This window comes from Phaseolus vulgaris, chromosome 1 (assembly GCF_051622355.1).
Source record: "Phaseolus vulgaris cultivar YP4 chromosome 1, ASM5162235v1, whole genome shotgun sequence".
Taxonomy (NCBI): Eukaryota; Viridiplantae; Streptophyta; class Magnoliopsida; order Fabales; family Fabaceae; genus Phaseolus; species Phaseolus vulgaris.
The window spans coordinates 42,064,121-42,083,551 of NC_143498.1; the positions used below are offsets into that span (position 1 = coordinate 42,064,121).

Sequence of the window (19,431 nt, forward strand, 5' to 3'; positions counted from 1 at the left end):
AGGTTGGGTTTCCATCACTTGTTTGTTTGCGAGTGGCTTAAGTCTCATTCCCCTCGATGTTTCTAAAACTAGTTTTCTCCCTAGGGATTTTGTTAGAGGATCTGTCAGATCCCGTTCTGACTTGACATAGTCAATAAAAATCATTTCACTCTTTAACAATTGTTTCACCAAATTATGTCTCAATTGTATATGTCTATTCTTTCCATTGTAAGTTTTAGTTTTAGCTATAGCTATTGTCGATTGGCAATCATAATGCATTGATACAAATGTGGTTGGTTTCATTCCTAATGGAATGTTTGTTAAGAAGTTTTTCAACCACTCAGCTTCACTTCCAGCCATCTCGAGAGCAACAAACTCAGATTCCATTGTTGATCTTGGAATAAAAGTTTGTCTGACTGATCTCCATGTAACTGCATCACCCCCGAAGTGTAAATACATAACCGCTAGTGGATTTTGTCTCATCTGAATCAGAGATCCATTTAGCATCAATGTACCCTTCTAGCACAGCGGGAAATCCACTATATTCAATGACACAATCCATTGTACCTCTCAAGTATTTCACGAGTCTCACAAGCGCATCCCAATGATCCTGATTAGAACATTGAGTGTATCTACTCAGTCTACCTACTGCATAAGCAATATCTGGTCTAGAAAAGCTCATTAAAAGCAATAAACTCCTAATTATTTAGGCATATTGAGTTCGAGAAATAGATTCTCCTCTGTTCTTTAATTTAGAGTTAACATTATAAAGGGTGCTCACTGACTTAAAGTCATAGTAACCAAACTTCTTAAGAAGTTTCTTCGTATATTTTTCTTAGGATAGTAATATACTATCTCCCTTCTTTATAATTTTAACTCCTAGAATCACAATTATTTCACCCATGTCTTTCATCTCAAACTTAGATCAAAGAAATAATTTTGTTTTAAAAACAATATCATTGCATATACCAAAAATTAGCATGTCATCCACATATAAACATATTCAGCATTTCAAATCTAGATTGATAGAAAAACTTTCACCCTATAAAACATTATCAAGTTTTTCATGTCATTGTTTTGGTGTTTGTTTCAAATCATAAAGAGATAATGAGTAATGGTACGTGCACTTCCAACGATAACATTTTCTGTTTTGACTTTTGTAAAATATTTCTACGTGTTCAATCTATACGATTTGTGCGATTAACAACAATTTCTTATATCATCCACCACACAAAATTCAGACAACTCTCTTATATTTAACTAAAAGATTTCTCAACCAGTATATTAGAGAATTCAGTTTGAATATCAAGATTTTCTTTAAAGAATTTTTTCGTTACTTAAAAGCCATAAAAATGTCATATTTGTAGTTTTGTTTTAATTTTTTCCGTGATTTTTTTAAGATTTAGCAGGCTGATGCATATTATGGTAAACCAAAGCAAGATTAAAAACTGGGTGAGTTTACAGTTGTGCGACTAAAGCTAATTCATGTAGGTGGTCCGTACAAACGGACCAAAAACATGTTCCTCATATTTACAAGAGAAATCAACCTAAGATTTCTGGCCCCGTTAATGTCACCCAGTAGGAATTTGAATGTATGCCGCAACAGAAATCACACTCACACACTGATGATGTGCATCAGGTTGATGCATGGCTCACTGCGGCTGGAGAACCCAGAAAGCAATGTTGGTTAAGTGGAAAGACCTCTAAAATGGATCAAGTTCAGTACCATCTGCTACATCGCTCGTTTCATTTTCGTATAAAGATTTAAGAGACTCCATAACTTCGGTCATTGCAGGACGTTGTTGCCTTACAGGCTGCCATGCAAGAACAAAAATGACAAACATACAACCATTGAATAATTCAAGTTTAGCTTAAAAATTCATTTGTTAATACCTGTATACAGAGAGAGATGATATCAGCATAACGAGAAAGAGCCTTGGATGAAAATGTTCTTTTCATGCGGGGATCCACCAGTTGTTCCAAACTCGCTCTATAAGGAAGCATGGGGGGAGCCAATTTCACCAGATATTGCTCCTCCCCTAACCTGGCTCTGTGTCAAAACAAAATGGAAAAAGGGTCCATCATTCAATTAAACCACCTATGTGCTGAGTGAGTAGGCGGAAAGATAAAAAAAAAGAACACTGACGAGATATAGAAAACAAAAATGTACCTATCGAAAGCTTTCTTTCCAGTTAACAGTTCCAGAAGCAACACCCCGAAGGCAAAAACGTCTCTCTTTCTGCTGCTGGTTCCTGGTTGGCCATGATCTGGCGAAACGTAGCCCATCTCTTCAATATAAATCTCATTAGCCTGTTTCCAATAGTCACCAAAACGATCAGTGAACCAATGACTGCAATGGGCATACTTAGGAAGATTGAGACTGTAAACAAATTTCTGATTCATTTCCAATAGCTGGTTTAGAAAGTTTAAGTTGTTTTTAGCTACAATAACTTGTAAAAATACCATCATTATTCCTCAAAAAATTACAGTAACAGTCAAACAAGAATAAGGGCGCATCCTCTTATTATCAAACATTTGCTGTTTGTTTGGTTTTGAAACAGAATGTATTCTGTGACAACTTAAAACCACCCAAAAGATAAAGCAGCTGTAAGGTGTGAGTGTGAGAATTAGCAAATGTAACTCATATATCAATGAGTTATGAACTATTGCTCAATTTTAGGAATTACTTCAGAAACTAGAACCTTAGCAATGACTAACCGGAAATTCAACTTGATTGATATTCAGTGCTCTCAAAGTAACCAAGCTACAGTTACAAACATGAGGCATCAAATTTTCATCCAGTAGAACATTGGCAGCCTTCAAATTGCCGTGAGCCACGGGAGGGCAGAACTCTGAGTGCAAATAGCTGGAAACATTTGCGTCAGGTTTAAAAGTTGAGACACATAATGGCCAGAGACCCAATACCAAGACGCTAATCTCATAATAACGAGTAAGAAATTTGGGTGGCAACATTGAACTTACTGTAGAGCCTGAGCCACACCTAGAGCAATCCGGAGACGGTGAACCCATGACAGAGGTTTGCATGCCTCGTTGTGAAGAGCGTCGTTTAGAGTGACATTTCCAACATAATCGTAAACAAATAAACCCTTTCCGTTATCCAAACAGTAACCATTGAGTGCTACGATGTTGGGGTGCTTCAGTCGGGAAACCGTGCAAATGACATCCAAGAGCTTTTCCTCTTCTTTGAAAGAAAAGTTTATCTTCTTCACGGCCAAAATCTTCCACAAAAAAGAAAAGGTAAAAACATGTAATACAGTTTGAAAGCAGCAATTTGAAACCTGAACGTGATAAAAATATTATACAGATTAAGTTGTACTTTGTCATCCGGAAAATTAGCTCTATAAACAGGACCAAGAGATCCCTCTCCCAGAATGTTGGCTTCACTGAAGCAATTAGTAGCTAACTCGAGCTCTGCTACCGTGTAAATTTTCGTTATTCCAGTGGATCTGCCTCTTGTAGAAAAACTTTTTTTGAATGGTTCCTCGGTATTGTTATGGTTCATGGAAAGTAATCTCACAGGACCCAAAAAGGATGCAGAATTGAAGGGGGGAATGTGTGGGCTCTCCTGGAGTGCGGTAGAAGATACCCCTATCGCCCAAAGGGGGGAAAATAAGCATGATTAACGATATAAACGAATTCATAGAAATACTAAATGGAATGGTATACTAACCCTGAGAGGTATTTGTTACATACTAGAAGTGAATTTTCAATAAGATCAAGATTTTATTGTATTATTTGTTCTAGGTTTTCTTGAGATTACCTCAGTTTGCAACCATGACAAATGCCATATAAAGTGCCTCACAGTCCGTATGTATTTTTGTATGAATTACCTATGGTTGCACTGGTCGGATAAGAATGAAATGAACCATGGTTGTTTTCTGAGCTCTTCAAGTTCGGGCTCTGTAGACGAAGTTTATTCAAACGGATTGCAACAAAGAGAGCCACCCCTGTGGCCATCAGTGTTCCTCCACCAATCATAAATGCTATTCCTCCGGGACCTACATGATTTTTCTTGTGCTTAATTACTCTGAGAGGAGCCTCGTGTACTTGGGGAAGAACGTCACTTACTCTGGGAGGAGTCTCATTTACCCTGGGATGAACCTCATTTACTCTGGGAGGAGCCTCACTTACTGTGGGAGGGGAATAATTCTCTATGGCATTTGCCTGAGTCGTGGGTGGGCTACTAGTGTTCTGCACAACTGACACGGTATCCAGCGGAAAAGTCCAGGGAGGAGAGTTGTCGGCCACATGGAATTTATTCTCTCCAATCCTAATTGAAGGTATAGAGGTGATTACTTAATGTTTTGCGTTGATTGTTTCAATTTGATGCAAGAAACTACAGGTGATCCACACTTGAAATAGTTTTCACTGACCATAAATTCCGTATGGATTGAAAATGCTGCGGAAGAATGCCACTAAACAGATTATCTTGAATGTTCCTGGAAAAATAGGCAAATGAGCACGTAATAGAACCGAAAATACACGTTGGGAAAATGTGAATGATAACCCTACAAATCTGTTAGTGGAAGTTCAGCCAAGTAGGCGACTGATCCAGTGAATCTGTTATTCTGCAGGAACCTGCACATAAAAACCATTCTATAGATAAAATAACAGACCCCAATGAAGTATAGTTCTGCCTTAGAGTATATGATGAAACAAAAATCAAATTTAGAAAAATGAATATGGCAAGGTTTCTTACAATCTGGCAAGGTTTCTTAAGGAACCAAATGAATACGGTAGGTCTCCTGAGAAATTATTGTATGAAAGGTCCCTGAAGAAAGGAAATCATCCTTTACGAGGATCCATAAATGAATTTGAACAAGGAAGAATGTTATCGTTACACCTTTTTTATTGAGTGAAATCCATGAGTCCTACTCCGTACTTAATAGGTTCCACATCCTATTTAGTGGTCCAAATGAATTTCACCTAAAAGTGTATTGAAAATTTTCTTGCATTTCTAACTGAAAGCATAAGAATCAAAGTGTTTCAATTTGGTTGTCTCACTTTCTCACAACTCAATCAGGTTAATTTTCATTATATAATATTACCATTCATAGTGCTTGACTTCAGTTAACCTAAGAAAATATTGTGTGTTATGAGCTGCCGCCTTTCTCTGCCGCTTCTGAACTATCATTTGTCTTCATTCAACAAAACAAAGCAGTAAAGAGAATTCGCAATCTATATTTTGGTTTTATTTATTTACTTTTGGTTTGAATGATTTACTTTTACTTATTTTATTTATAGTTTTACGCATAGAAATTGATGCATCACGAATATTAAAAAATTGGGAAAGTTTATATCGTACTTAAGGTTCTTTCTCATGAATCTTGAAGGCTTTTGTGGTTGAATTGCTTATTCATTTTATACATATTCAAAGGCAGGTCAAAAGACCAGGAGAAAAAGACATACATTTCTTTGAGATTATCTAAATCAGTAAATACATCACCAATTGGTCCATGTAGTAAATTGTGGCTTAAATTCCTGCATGACAAGATACCCATAACAATGATGTCAGTCATTACTAAAGCTCGATCACTTTACTATGCTTAAGAGAAGAGAAAATGTGAAGAATAAACTTTAATTAATGTTCTGGTTAAGCATATTTCCTTGTATTACCATCTCTATCAAGCTTGGTTTAAAATCATCAATAATGTAGCAAGTAAACTACTATACTTGTTCAGTTTAGTTCTAAATTTAAATTTTTTGTATGATTCAGTGGGTAAATCGTTCAAGCCCGTTTCGTGTCTCTCCTTTTATTATTTCTGATGACCAGTAACTTGAAAAAAAGGTTTACATAATTTAAAGACTGAATCAAACACATAATTTTCCTCAGAACTAAATTGCAAACGTGGTAACTTTCCAACGAACGAAATTCCATTTTACCAATGTAGCTCAGATGTCATAGATTTTTACAACTGGGATATTTGGTTCAAATAGTTGCAATAGTTTAAGCTTTATTTTATTTCTACAATACTGGATCATAACTTCATAAGAACAACTCTGCTACATATATACTGGCATGCTTATCACTAGCATGGAATTTAATTTTGCAGAAACAAGGTGAAGAAGAGATGCTGACTTACATATAGGAGACATTGGGGGGCAAACCGAATGGTATCTCGCCCTTTATGTTATTTGAACTGACATCACTAAAGAAAAAAAACCTGGAAATAAATAAATAGCAGATTTGACAATAAATTATCCTGATAAGAGCCTAATACGATACAAACACTCACAGTTGCTTCAAGTTAGGTAGATTATATAGCAGGCTTCCAATATACCCAGTGAGGTTTAATCCTTGAAGTTTTCTGCATGTGGACAGAGAGAATTACTAACACTTATTAGTGACATTAACTATGACAAAAATAGGAAATTTAATCAGTGGAATTTCTGCACTACAGCTGTATAACTGATGGCCCAGAACAAGCAACTCCTGTCCAAGACTCTTCACAAGGATCGCTACCATTCCATCCTTTGAGCATCGGTGGGTAGTTAAAGGTCCTGTATAGATCCTGGAGAGCTGACACTGTTTATACCAAAAAAAAAGTAGGACAACTATATAGGTTAGAGACCGAGAAGAAAGATAGTCCGCTGTAAAAAATTATGTCAACATATAATAACAATAATAAAACCTGAATATGTAAGCTTAAAAGATGAAACTAGATTTTAGAATTCATTGAGGATGGCAGAATTACAAATCTAGAATATCAAACTGGATTCAGTCACAATCAAAACAAGTCTATAACATAGTCTAAAATTTTTGGTGGCAACCAAACGATTAATATGATGTTAACAGATCAATTTTTCAAATGTGTTTCCAGAAAAAAAAAATCTAGGACAAAAAAGGAGTGAACAAACAGTTATTTATCTGAGTTACCTTCGTGTTGATGCGTGAACGCCAAGCTCAGAGAAATCAAAATTGAAAATACAAAGAGATTAAGATGCACATAGAGAAAGTGGCGAATCATTTTCCTGAGTATCGGAAAACACACAAACACAGAAATATCAACAATGTATTTTCTTTGTGTTTTCTCTTTCTTTCTAAGCAAAGAAAAGAAAAGGAGAAAAGAATCAAGATTGCATCTAACTATAGTGACAGTGAAAATGGTGTCTTCAACTGTTTCTATGCGCAGCGTTAGTTTCTGTTGTGATGGGGTCCACGTAACTGAGTCCGTTATATTGGTTTTGGCGCGAAATGAGTTATTGGGCCTGCTTATTTACAAAGACCACTGGGTTTTGTCTGGGACCCATGTCTAAATGATTGAGCTGCTGTTACTGAAATATTAATGAAAAAAATGGAATAAAGTTTATAATAAAATCATTTATAAGCGTCAACACATCATGTACCGCAACACCCACCAAAGCATCACAACACCCAACAACCAACATCACCACGTGCTCCCTCCACCCGGTCCAACCTAAACTATATAGGGGAATATGAAATTCGGAAAACACAAAAATAGCCATAAGATGTCTTCACTCATCATTAGCACCCGGTCCAACCTAAACTATATAGGGGAATATGAAATTCGGAAAACACAAAAATAGCCATAAGATGTCTTCACTCATCATTATCACATTTACTAAATTTCCATAATTTTGGCTTTTCATGTAGATTGTTGCAGGGAATTCCAAAGTCATCACGGTTGTGTAACTATGAAGGTGATGCCAATGAATAATCACCATGACTTCGGATTTAATTTCACAGAGATTAGGTTGAATTCGAATTTTCAATTTTATTTTTGGTGCAGGGAGCATTATTGTGTTTTAGTTTATGCCTCTTCTAGCCGATTTGCAGCAGAAGAGGAAAATAAATTAAGAACCTTAGCAAGAAAACCACCATACCTTTTTTCATTTAAGACTTAATTTAAAAACAAATTTGACATAGAACGTGGTTTACAATTTGAATTCAACGGAAAATCAAACACAGAAACTTAGTTTTACTCTTTGGGCTGGGACCTCCCAAGCCAACTGAAAAACACATACATGCCTTGTTATCCAAGTCATTCTCAGGTGAGCAATGTGTGCAACACTGTTCAAAATAGTCAAAAGATAATATCAAATAGCTTTGAGTAGTGGTAGCAAATAACAAAGACACTGTCCTCCCAATCAAATAATTCCAGAGGAGACAGCAATGGCAGAGGACACCATACCTATGCCAAAACAGTAACAAACACTCTCAGGTGATTCATCTGGAGCCTGAAAGTTGCACAAATGCAGCAAGGCCACCCATACCTTGATTATCATTTAAAACAAACCAAAATAAGCAAGAGATATCAGTCTGGCAAGCAATCATGTAGTAGGCACAGGTTGTGCTATATGTTATTACAACCACAACAAAAAAGTGCATTAAAGTGACCAATGAGCAGATTCATATGTCCTGGACTGTTCTAGATCCATGTAATGCCTCCTGCTCTGTTGAGACAGATCCAGCTCACCATGAAGCTGGCCATTCAGTGGCTGTGAAATATGACCCAGACCTAGATTAGGGACCACCTCAGGCGAACAGTCACCAGAATCAATGCCCTTGAAACACCACGAGGTATTTGGAAGTTCATGGAGTGATGCACCATGGGATGAAGCAGTAAGTTGTGTCATGGGTGTCCCATTGAAATTTATCATGTTATTCAACCCAAGACTTGGTACTGTGTTTCTAGAACCCCATGCTTGACTTGACAGAAGAGAGAGAGCACAGCTCGAGTCAGAGACGCCTGGGTAACTTTCCCCTGGAGGATGACCGGCAAAGCTTGTCCCACCCACCGAACCTTGCAAGAAAATGTCAGATGGTGTCTCTGAATTGCCGTGCCAGCTAAGTGTGGAGGTTTGACTTCCAGGAGCTAGCTCGGATGATCTAGAAGTTGGAAGTGAATTTCTCAGACTAAGCTTTGGATACGAAGCCAATTCCATCAGAAAGTTGCCACCTCTGCCACTATTATCTGTCAAAAAAAGTGCCAGACATTAGAATGTGTTTCATATGTAATGCCAAGAATGGCACAGGCTGAAACTACATATGCTTCCCTATAGAAAATTTGAGAGGCATGAAACTGATGTTTTACTGATAGTTTCTAACCAAAAGCAGATGAAGAAAGTCTAGCATAGCGAGAGGTTAAGAGGGAGCTGGGTGGGGGCTTTCTCCGACGTTCATTATGGCCCGCTAGTCGCCTGCGGCAACTTCTTTTGCCTTGATCAAACTCAGGAAGCTGGTGAAATCTGGGCAAGGCTATGAAACATGATATTAGTTCTTAAAGTCATAAATTACTCCAATTTAAGTCAAAGATAGATGAATGAGTCCAAGCATGCTAACATGGCAAGACTACTGTTTCCTAGCATGGCATGCTATGGTGTTGTTGCCACAAATTGAAGTACCCCTTTGCAAATATTAGAGAACACAAGTAGTTTAATATGTATAAACAATAGAAGAAGGGCGTTTTTCCATAAGATAAGATGTAGTAATAACGTTCACATCTTGAAATGATGCACGTCACTAAGCATGCCTTGCACTGAATGAGAGAGCATATTAGCAGAGTATAAGATGTTCCTTGACACCTGCTTTACAGAAACAATCCTCGAAACATTGCTCAAGTAACATCATGTGGTTCCATGATACATAGAATTCAGCTTTAACATATTGGTATATAAGACCAAGACAATACCAACGCTCTTTCCCTTCTTTATTACCAAAAAGGGTAGATCTTTACTCTTAGTGAAAGACGCCCGAACAATTCAAAAGAGAAGTTAACAAGCTTTAATACAGCAGATAAACCACAATATAGATCCTCCAATAGTACCATTTGAAATGCTTGAGTGAGTTTGGATGCTAGAAAAATCCATCTTCAAAAATATCTTTGCATTATCTTTACTCTTTAGTGAAAGACGCCCGAACAATTCAAAAGAGAAGTTAACAAGCTTAAATACAGGAGATAAACCACAATATAGATCCTCCAATAGTACCATTTGAAATGCTTGAGTGAGTTTAGATACTAGAAAAATCCATTTTCAAAAATATCTTTGCATTATCATTGATAGTAATATGTATTTTATCTTCACATATTTAGGAGACTAATTTTCTGATTATTCTCACTATGGAAAATAGCTTGCTCCTAAACTACAAAATCTACAGATCAAAAGTATAACTTCTGACTTAGAAAACCCAGAAAAACCGTGAGACCAAAAGAGACAAAAATTACACTCGGAGCAGGTACCAGAAAGCTATCCCTGCTCCAAAAGAAATACTGCAAATAAAAACCACATTCATCATTGACTAATATGATGCAGACGGAAACCTTCCATAAAAGATGGTCATCTGTCTCCAAAATACAAGATTAGTAAAGAATTGAATACTATCCTAGAATGCACATAGCACAGAAGAGTCAAATCGAAATGGATATCAGATGTGACAAAAAAAGTCCGCATAGCATCATAAAACAGGATAGAAAGAAAAATAGGCACATCAGCAAGGCGTGTGGTTCGGATTGCATGATCCAGCAACACCAATTGCACTCATTCTCAATCAAGTAATAATAAGTCAAACTACAGAGAATGAAAAGTAACATGAGTCTCGGAGGCAATACATGAACAATTACGACAACCTATCAAGCTTACTTAAGTCATATATCTCATTATGTACATCCAGGACCCACTTTATGGATGGCCAGACAATGGAAGGTTGTGGCCACTCTCATATTCTAATTAGCAGAAAACTATCATTATGATAATAATGCAAGCCTTAACCAACAACCCAAGGCTCACTAAGATCAAAAGGGACTGCTCTTGTAGCACAAATAACACATGATAAAACACTTGATTCATAACACTAAACTGAAATACCTGGATTAATCTTTTCACAGATACGGACCTATAAAGTTTGCTCATGTTTGGTAATATATTATATTTGAGAAACAATAGATTTTTTTAACGGCTCTCTCAGTGATCTATAAATAGAAATAACAAGTATTATGTCTCCAAAACATGAAAGGCAATCACTAAACAGTAATTAGAAAATTACAACAGCACACGAATACAGAATAGAGGACCCATACCCCAAACCCACAAGGCCAGAGGTAAAACAGCAGTGTAGTGTAGTGTTTTGCGATTTTCAGACTACAAGTTGCACACCCATTTCAAACCTTTTCCGTACAAACCGAGTTATTATTTTTAATACCAAACACACCTGGGGGTGCAAGAATCAATTCGCTGAAAAGGAAAACAATATTTCACACGCGTTATCAGACAGCCGTTCAGATAAGCACTTTAAAGCTGAGCTAGAGGAAAAAGCAAAGTACACCGAGCATAATCAACCAAATCATCACTGAACAAAACATCGCCAGAACAGACACAAAGAATCACACCAAAACTTGAACAAAAGCATAACCACGATCAATGAACTAAACCAACAACTCCAAATAAATAACAAACCTATAACTGCAACGACAAAACACGATAACATATCTCACCTACAAACCTACACCGCAGACACACCAAACCGTAGAATAACGGACAATTTTTTTAATAAAATAAACCAGACCCTACCCTACTTTATCTTACCTCACCTATTATAGTAACATATTAAAACCGCACAAGAAAAAGAAAAGGAAAGAATTTTTGGTTTCTGGTAATAACAACAATGAAAGAAGGGTTGACCTGCTACACTGTTGACAAAACCTTTGTTGAAGGCCAGCAACAATGACTGTAGGGGATTTAGAGTGCATGCCACAGACTTTGTGCCTAGAATAGTAAGCTTTAGCATCACTCAGATCTACCATACACCCTTCAACTTGACACCTTGGAGGCTGAGCTGGTTGAACAGACCCACCTCTTCCTTTCCTTGAAGAAGAGGAAGAGGAAGAAGTAACTCCAGCAGCAGCAGAAGTAAGAGAAGAGGCTGGAGTAGCCAGACCCACATCCTCAAAATAGATTTTTTGGCCGAATTTCAAACCGTTGAGGGACTCAGAAGAGGAGAGTTTGGTGGCAGCAGCGTCTGAACCCATTGGGGGGAGGAGAGGTGTGGTGGGAGGCTAAAGTGTAGTGTTATTGATGTTATTATTCATTGTGGTCTGTATGACAAGAATAAGAGAGAAGAGAGAAGAGAGAAGAGAGAGAGAGAGAGAGAGAGAGAGAGAGGGAGAGAGAGGGGGGGGTTGGTTGTGAAGCTGTGAATGTGAAAGTGTTGTGTTTGATTCAAAGGAGTGGTAGTGGGAGAGTAAAGTGGAAGACAAAAGAGGAGGTGGAAGGGTAGGGAAAAGGAGAGAGTTGACGCTGGGCCATAGTGGCAGTGGGCAGTGGCAGCGTGTGGTACACTGAGAAGAGAGAAGGAGTGAGTGAGTGTAGTCAGAGAACCAAACACACCCTTGTCTGTCCAAAACCAAAAATAATGGAGGTAAAGCGCCAGCTACGAGAGACAGATTGTACCCTCTTTTGTTTTTCTCCTTTTTCTTCCCTTCCCATCTCAACTCAACAATTCAATTTCCTTCACTGCCTCCTCATCCAAATCCAACGTTTCAAGTTTTAACCATTCCCGGCCCTAACAAGTGTAACTGTCGTTTTGTGCAACTTTTTCTGTCCCTGTCACATACTTGCTATGCTAGCTGGTTCTACATACGAAAGGGATGTATGCATCCACCCAAATTTTACGATAAAACAAACCCATCTTTCTACCCATCTCTTCCTAAAATTCAAACACACATACCTTTCCATCTACATCCACATATTCATTTCAGAATCAACATATACATATTACTTTCAGAATCAAAACTGCTACTAACAATCATAATAATAATAATAATTAACCCTGCAATTCTTACCTTCTTCCCAGTTACACTACTCTGCGTTTTCCTCGTGCTTCCCTTTCGCACCTAATTTTTCTACCACAACAAACTTTTCATACTCTACAATACAAATCAGCGTTAATAGGTTCTTCAATTAACTCCTACAAATATCAAACACTTATTTTCCCAAACACTACCATATTCCCATACTTTTTTTTTTTCAAAAATAATATAAATATCAAAATGATAAATAAGAGAAGACATATTAAGAAATGATCGATTTTAATTACTTTTCTTCATTTTAAACTACAAAAAAATATTTACTTTCGTCCACATCTCACATTCAGCGCTCGCGTGGTTCAGTAAATGTAGAATTATTTAGGATCTATTTTAAATAAATTTCTTCATTGACAATTTTAGAATGTAATAAACAAGAAAAAACAAATAACTTCTTAAATTTAAAATGATGGGTTAAATAATAATTTAGAAAAAAAATAGTACATGCTTAAATAATTTTATTTTGTGAAAAAAAAACGCATTTAATTTCATTTCTTTCTATTTATGAAATTTTTTATGAGGGTTGGAAGTTTGTTTATTTGTTTTGTCTGCTTCTCCAATCACTTTCCAAAGTGGTCATTGACTTAGATATTTGCAAGTCCACGCGTGTCTTTATTTGTGTAGAGCATTTCACAATGTTCCTAAATTCATGACCACTTTTAGTTTTAAATCAACATATTTCTCATTATATATATATATATATATATATAAGTGGGTCTCTATGATAAGTGTGTAGATGCGGGTATATAAATAAAGTTATGTTATTAATGAATATTTTAAATTTGATTTGTGTACTTAGAAACTTTTTATTTATTAGATTTGGGTTTATAATATGTGAAATATACTTATTTTAACATATTGAATTGGATTACATCATCCAACCACTACCACTGTTTCAATTCTTATGAATATCCTACTATTTAGTTTTAGTTCTTAAAAGTGTTGTTTGGTTTATATGTCTTTCAAAAGTGAACTATTTGTCTCTTAAGTGACTCTGTTAACACAGTAAGTTAGAAGTTATAATCTATGCAATTATTCACACATGTACCCTCATCACCATCACGTCAACGTGTCCTAGTCAAGAAGAAAATAAATGAGAAGGAAAATTATATTCAAAATATTCGATTAAATATGTACATAAAAATATTCCATATCTTTTTATTTTCTCTTTATTCGTTACAAACTAAATTCAATAAAAAAATTATAAAATAAATTAAATACAATGCTGTACGTGCTTTCTCTTTTTTTTTCTCGTTAAAATTTTTATTAAATTTTTTTTTCTCTTCTTTTATGTAAAGGAATTGATAAGGATGGCGAAAAAGGGAACAAAAGATGAGATGAGGATAGTACGGCAGTGAAGTGATTCCGTACAGTTTCTGATTGAGATTATGAACATAGTTTAAAATATAACTAATTGTTAAATAATCAATCCAAACAAATGATAAAATATAATTATAATGAATAATTATTATTAAACTTTAACAACTTTAAGAAATTGTATTATTTTTAATACATATATTTTTATTATATTTCTGCTAATACTATATCACGCATAAAAAATACTTCATATATTATAAAATTAAATACATAATATAGAGTATAAATAAAAAGGTTTTTTAACATTCTACTTAAATCAATCTAAAGGAATTTAGTTTAATTAGTTGGTTAACGAAAGGGTGTGAGTTATTATTAAAAAAAAGTATATGTTCAATTCTTATCAATTAAACAAAAAAAATCAATTAACGTAAAACTATTCCAAGTTAACTTAAATATAAATATGTCATTTTATTAAATACTTATCATAATAACTTTATTCTTTTGATAACTCTACCTAATAACAAGGCCAATAGAAAATACAAATAAAAAAAAATTATCTTTCAACTATTTCAAATTACAACTTTTTTTTTCTTTTCGTATGAACATTTGATTTTTTTTTTCTTTTATCTCTTTTAATTTGCCTACTTTTTGTCTCTGTCTCTAAATTAAATTTCAATTTTAAGAAAATATTAATACTTAAGATAAATTATATAAAAGTTAAATGAAATTCTGTATTTAACTATTTATTTATTATGATGCATAATTATTTATTATAATTCTTTTATGGTCCATAAACCATATGTTCTTTGCACCTACTTCATAAAGCGTGATGCAAGAACCTTCATGTAGTTAGGATAGTTTAGTGCACCTATTCGGCAAAGTTTAGTGCAATAAATCTCTTTTATTTCTCATGACTTGATATATTAATACACTTTATTTAAACTATTAATGAAGACAACATATATCATGTTAGTAATGTACTTCAATATTCAACACTACAACCACCACAATATTGGATTACAATCTTAGGTAATAATCTATTTCTCAATCAATATCTATATATCACATCCCTTCTTTTAATCACCACTCAAATCAATACAATTATATTTTCAAATCAAAACACAAAATAAAATCTCTTACGAAATAATTCACTTTTATATTCACACTTTAAATCAATCTATCATTTTAATTCATTTCAATAATATTTTATATTAAAATATAGGCACTTATGAGGTTTTATTGTCAATTTACATATAAAATAATTCCTAATTTATGAACTAATACATTTTTACATTTTTATGATCTTTATTTGAATAAGAGCATTTTATTCCTAAATTTGGTGTTAATTGCAGGTTTCTAGGGAAGATTGGAGATTTGGATTAAAGAGAAATTATTTAAGCTAAAGAAGAGAAAGCTGGACAGTCTCAGAATGCATAAAAGCACTGAAAAAGCCAATTTTGCAGCGAGGATTCTCACTTGAGCGAGAATGTTTCCGTACAGTTTTAAAAAATTGACGTCTTTCTCGCTCAAGCAAAAATGCGTTAGACAAATTGGACTTCTTTTTATGTTTTATCACTTAGCCCATCAGCACAACACAAGAAGCCACCTAAACCTAGTAAATTAGGTTAAATAGGGGGCTAGAGGCTCAACCTTAGGGTATCATATTGAAATAAAAACATCATAGAGTGAATTGTAACCCAATTGGGAGAATGAAAGGTGCTAGAAGTATGCATGGCTAATTCTACCCTTTGGGAATTAGAGTAATCTGTTCCAACTCTTATGTATTGAGGTGATATTTACATATGGTAATATTCAGTTTTTGATTGATTATTGATATTGTTGTTTTGCTTCTAAATAGTTGTGACATGTTTGAGAATCTTAAATCTGACTGAAAGGTATTTTTATGATTCTGACTTAAATAACAATACTTAACATATTTGAGTGCTAGAAATATACTTGAAATGTTAATTGTCATTAACGTCTGAGTGTGATTCTAAGTAGTTTTTATAAATATGCGAGAAATTGATATTTAGAAAACATTTTTAAGAATTTTATATGCGAAAAATCAATATAAATGAATTTTCTACTGCCGGTAATTTCAATCAAACAACTTAATATTGACATGCTAATCAAAATACACGAGGGTGAGAGAGATGAAACCTAATCCTTATTTTTCCAAACTTGAAACAACTAATTATGTGTCTGTTTTCTTATTGATCATTGTCAACATAATTACTTCAACACTTTTTATATTATTATGTTCTATAAGCGACTATTGTACTTAATAATTCAACTATTTCTTGTGGGATTCATATTCGTCATTAGGGACAAATTATTACTTTTGACAACATGGTGCACTTACCGTAAAAAGTCATCATTTTCATAATCTACATTTTTAAGGAATAGTTCGTTAAATCATACAAAACATAATTTCAAATACAAGAAAATGTCACTTGAGTGACCAATACAGCATTTGAGTCTCATTCCTTTAGGGGGAGTGAAATTGTTAGAGTCCCTCTCTTTCTTAAGTGTATCACTAATGATTGAGTGTTCATTTTAGTGTTTGAGGAACTAAACTCTCTAAAGAGAAAAAAGAAATCTTAATTCCTTAAGCGATAACCATATTCCTTGAGCAATCCACTAAATGTTGTTATGGTGCTCTCTCATAACATTATATGTCACACTACTGAGTCTCTCTCATGTGACCAACTTATCCCTTAAAGGAAAAACTTCATAATCACAAAGAAAATTTGATATAAAGATAATTAAAAATTAATTATTACTTAAAGCAATATGATACATTAAAAATTAAAAACAAACTTTATATAACTATCCTAGTCATAAAAATATTACTTAATTAAATCACAAATATAAAGATAATTCAATTATCATGATTTAAAATATTTCTATTATTTAGTTAATACTTTTATTTTCAGTATTAAACTATATAGTTGATAATATAGATTAATAAATAATATTAAAATATATAGAGGTATAAAAAAACAAAATATTTTTATAAAGAGTATATATATATATATATATATATATATATATATATATATATATATATATATATATATATATATATATATATATATATCACTGACCATGACTTTATTTGGAGTGGAACCATTTTTAAATGTTTGAAGTGCTTTAAAATTATACTTTTTATTAGTTAAATAACAATTAAATTTAGAGATAAAAATAATTAATTATTATATTAACTAAATTAGATACTAATTTACAAACTAAAAAATTATTGGTATTTAAAGTGGTTTCTATTATTAATAAAAATTTATAAAAAAAAAATTAAATTAATATCTAAATTTTAGTTACTAATATTTTAAATTCTAAATTGTTCTCTAAAAGACTAATATAAAATATAAAAGTAGTAAGTAACTAAGGATTAGATACAGTATTACCGGGTTGCCGAGAAGGCCGAATGATCTTCTTAATCCAAACACAACCCATAAAATCACAATTAATGATAGTTAAGTCAAGTCAACAATAAATCATGATTAAGGCATGATTAAAGAGGTTTTTGAACTCTGTTGCTTAAGTATGTATCCAAGGCCAATGTCAAATACATTTTGAAGGAGCTACACCATGGCGCATGTGGCAACGAGAACAATGGCAACGAGAGTGCTTAAAGCAGGCTATTATTGGCCCATCCTGAGAGCCGATTGCACCAACTTTTTAAAGAAATGCTAAAATTGCTGAGAGCCGATTGCACCAACTTACGACTTGCAAAACATCAATTCTCTGTGACCTTTCGCCTTGTGGGAGATGGATATAGTTGGCCCTTTTCCAACAGCAACCGGGCAAAGAAAATTCTTGTTGATAGCGGTGGATTATTTCACTAAGTGGATTAAGGCAGAACCTCTCTCTAAAATCACTGCTCGACAAGTTCAAAGCTTCGTTTGGAAAGATATAATTTGTAGATTTGGTATCTTACATACTATCATCACCGATAATGGAAGACATTTCATGGACTAAAAGCTCGTCAAGCTCTATGTTAGCCTCGACATTCAGCTGAAGAAGAGCTTTGATGACTCCAAATCTCCATGGATTGCTTGAAGGTTGTTTTAAGCTTAGTTGGGTGTGTTCGGGGTAGTTTGAATTTGTTAATTCACTCTTAGTTTGAATCCAAAGTTGGTTTAATTCAAAACTTTTTTAAAAGAGTGTTTTATAAAGAAGCAGAAAAACAACCAGTTGTTTATTCGTTTCAATCGGTTGTTTCATACTTAAGGTTTTTGAAACTGGTTTTGGCATATTTGAATTTGGTTGACTTTGTTGTCAAACCAATTCAATCGGTTATTTCGACAAAACAACTCACTGTTTTTTTAACTGTATTAACAGAATTCTGTTAAGTTTGTTAAATCTGCTTTAGATAATTTGAAACTGATTTGGCTTTTATAATAAATGTTTTCAATTGCTAATTGGAGTATAAATGTTCTGTTATACGCTCCTAACATTAAGGTTACAAGATCAGTTTTTGAAATCAAGTTTTCTCTAAGAGTGAAGTAGGACTTGTTGTGTACTTTGATTTGTACTAGGTGTGATCAATCCTATTTCTTCTTGATTTGTAATTCTGTAAGTACTGGTGTTCACAGAGTCAGAGGATGTTCTGATTTGTGGTGTGTTTGTGGTGTGCCAAAGGAAGTGTGTGTTCTTGAGGGGATTAAGATCATTTCTTTGGTGGGGTTGTGTTTGTAATCTGGTTTTTGATTGCATAGTGGATACCTAGTGGTTTCTGGGAACTGGATGTAGCTCTTGGGATAAGAGTGAAGCAATATAAATCTGTTTGTGTGCTTATCTCTTTCCCTTAACTCTTTAATATCTATTTTAAGTTGTTTTTACTCACTGCTGATAAAAACAACCGGTTGATTTTCTGGAAATTAACTTAATCAGTTTTGTTCTTTGGCTTCCTTGATTTCTTTCTCTGTGATTCATCATTGGATTTCATTATACCTTCAAAGTTTGCAAAAAATTGTTTATAAAATATTCACCCCCTCTTGTTTAAGGCCATAAATTCTAACAATTCAGCATAAAACGAGTTTAGTGGAATACTTGCAGACTAATGGGCACGCCGAATCCGCAAACAAGGTCATACTGACCAAGTTGAAGAAAAGGTTAGGCAGCGCAAAGGGAAGGTGGACAGAAGAGATTGTCGAAGTCCTCTGGGCCTATAGGTGCATCCCGCATTCAGCCACAGGGGAAACTCCCTATAACCTCACCTACGACACAGACGCTATGTTACCAATTAAGGTCGGAGAGCCGACAATCCGATGAG

At 34.3% G+C, this 19,431-nt stretch overlaps 2 protein-coding genes across 4 annotated transcripts; both read right to left on the minus strand.

The window, feature by feature from the left end:
- Nucleotides 1-1,399: 1,399 nt before the first annotated feature.
- Nucleotides 1,400-7,092, minus strand: LOC137814123 (protein STRUBBELIG-RECEPTOR FAMILY 2). Of its 3 annotated transcripts, XR_016521228.1 has the most exons (16): nucleotides 6,878-7,092; nucleotides 6,400-6,526; nucleotides 6,237-6,308; nucleotides 6,084-6,149; nucleotides 5,410-5,481; nucleotides 4,700-4,771; nucleotides 4,513-4,578; nucleotides 4,374-4,439; nucleotides 4,069-4,270; nucleotides 3,831-3,998; nucleotides 3,317-3,588; nucleotides 2,962-3,218; nucleotides 2,698-2,845; nucleotides 2,150-2,289; nucleotides 1,873-2,029; nucleotides 1,400-1,793 (listed from the first exon to the last, which is right to left on the minus strand). XR_016521228.1 is itself a non-coding variant. In XM_068616695.2 (15 exons), exons 1-15 carry the CDS (start codon nucleotides 6,966-6,968, stop codon nucleotides 1,683-1,685), a joined length of 2,157 nt encoding a protein of 718 aa, XP_068472796.1. In that variant the 5' UTR covers nucleotides 6,969-7,092; the 3' UTR covers nucleotides 1,400-1,682. The 3 variants fall into 3 exon arrangements, 2 of the variants coding, with proteins under 2 accessions (XP_068472796.1, XP_090158962.1); XM_068616695.2 differs by having other exon boundaries at nucleotides 3,831-4,270; XM_090302836.1 differs by lacking the exons at nucleotides 1,400-1,793; nucleotides 1,873-2,029; nucleotides 2,150-2,289; nucleotides 2,698-2,845; nucleotides 2,962-3,218 and having other exon boundaries at nucleotides 3,456-3,588; nucleotides 3,761-4,270.
- A 950-nt stretch (nucleotides 7,093-8,042) lies between these two features.
- SPL9 (squamosa promoter binding protein-like 9) lies at nucleotides 8,043-12,479 on the minus strand. The gene is made up of 3 exons (XM_068616696.1): nucleotides 11,641-12,479; nucleotides 9,071-9,210; nucleotides 8,043-8,936 (listed from the first exon to the last, which is right to left on the minus strand). Exons 1-3 carry the CDS (start codon nucleotides 11,985-11,987, stop codon nucleotides 8,350-8,352), a joined length of 1,074 nt encoding a protein of 357 aa, XP_068472797.1. The 5' UTR covers nucleotides 11,988-12,479; the 3' UTR covers nucleotides 8,043-8,349.
- Nucleotides 12,480-19,431: the final 6,952 nt, after the last annotated feature.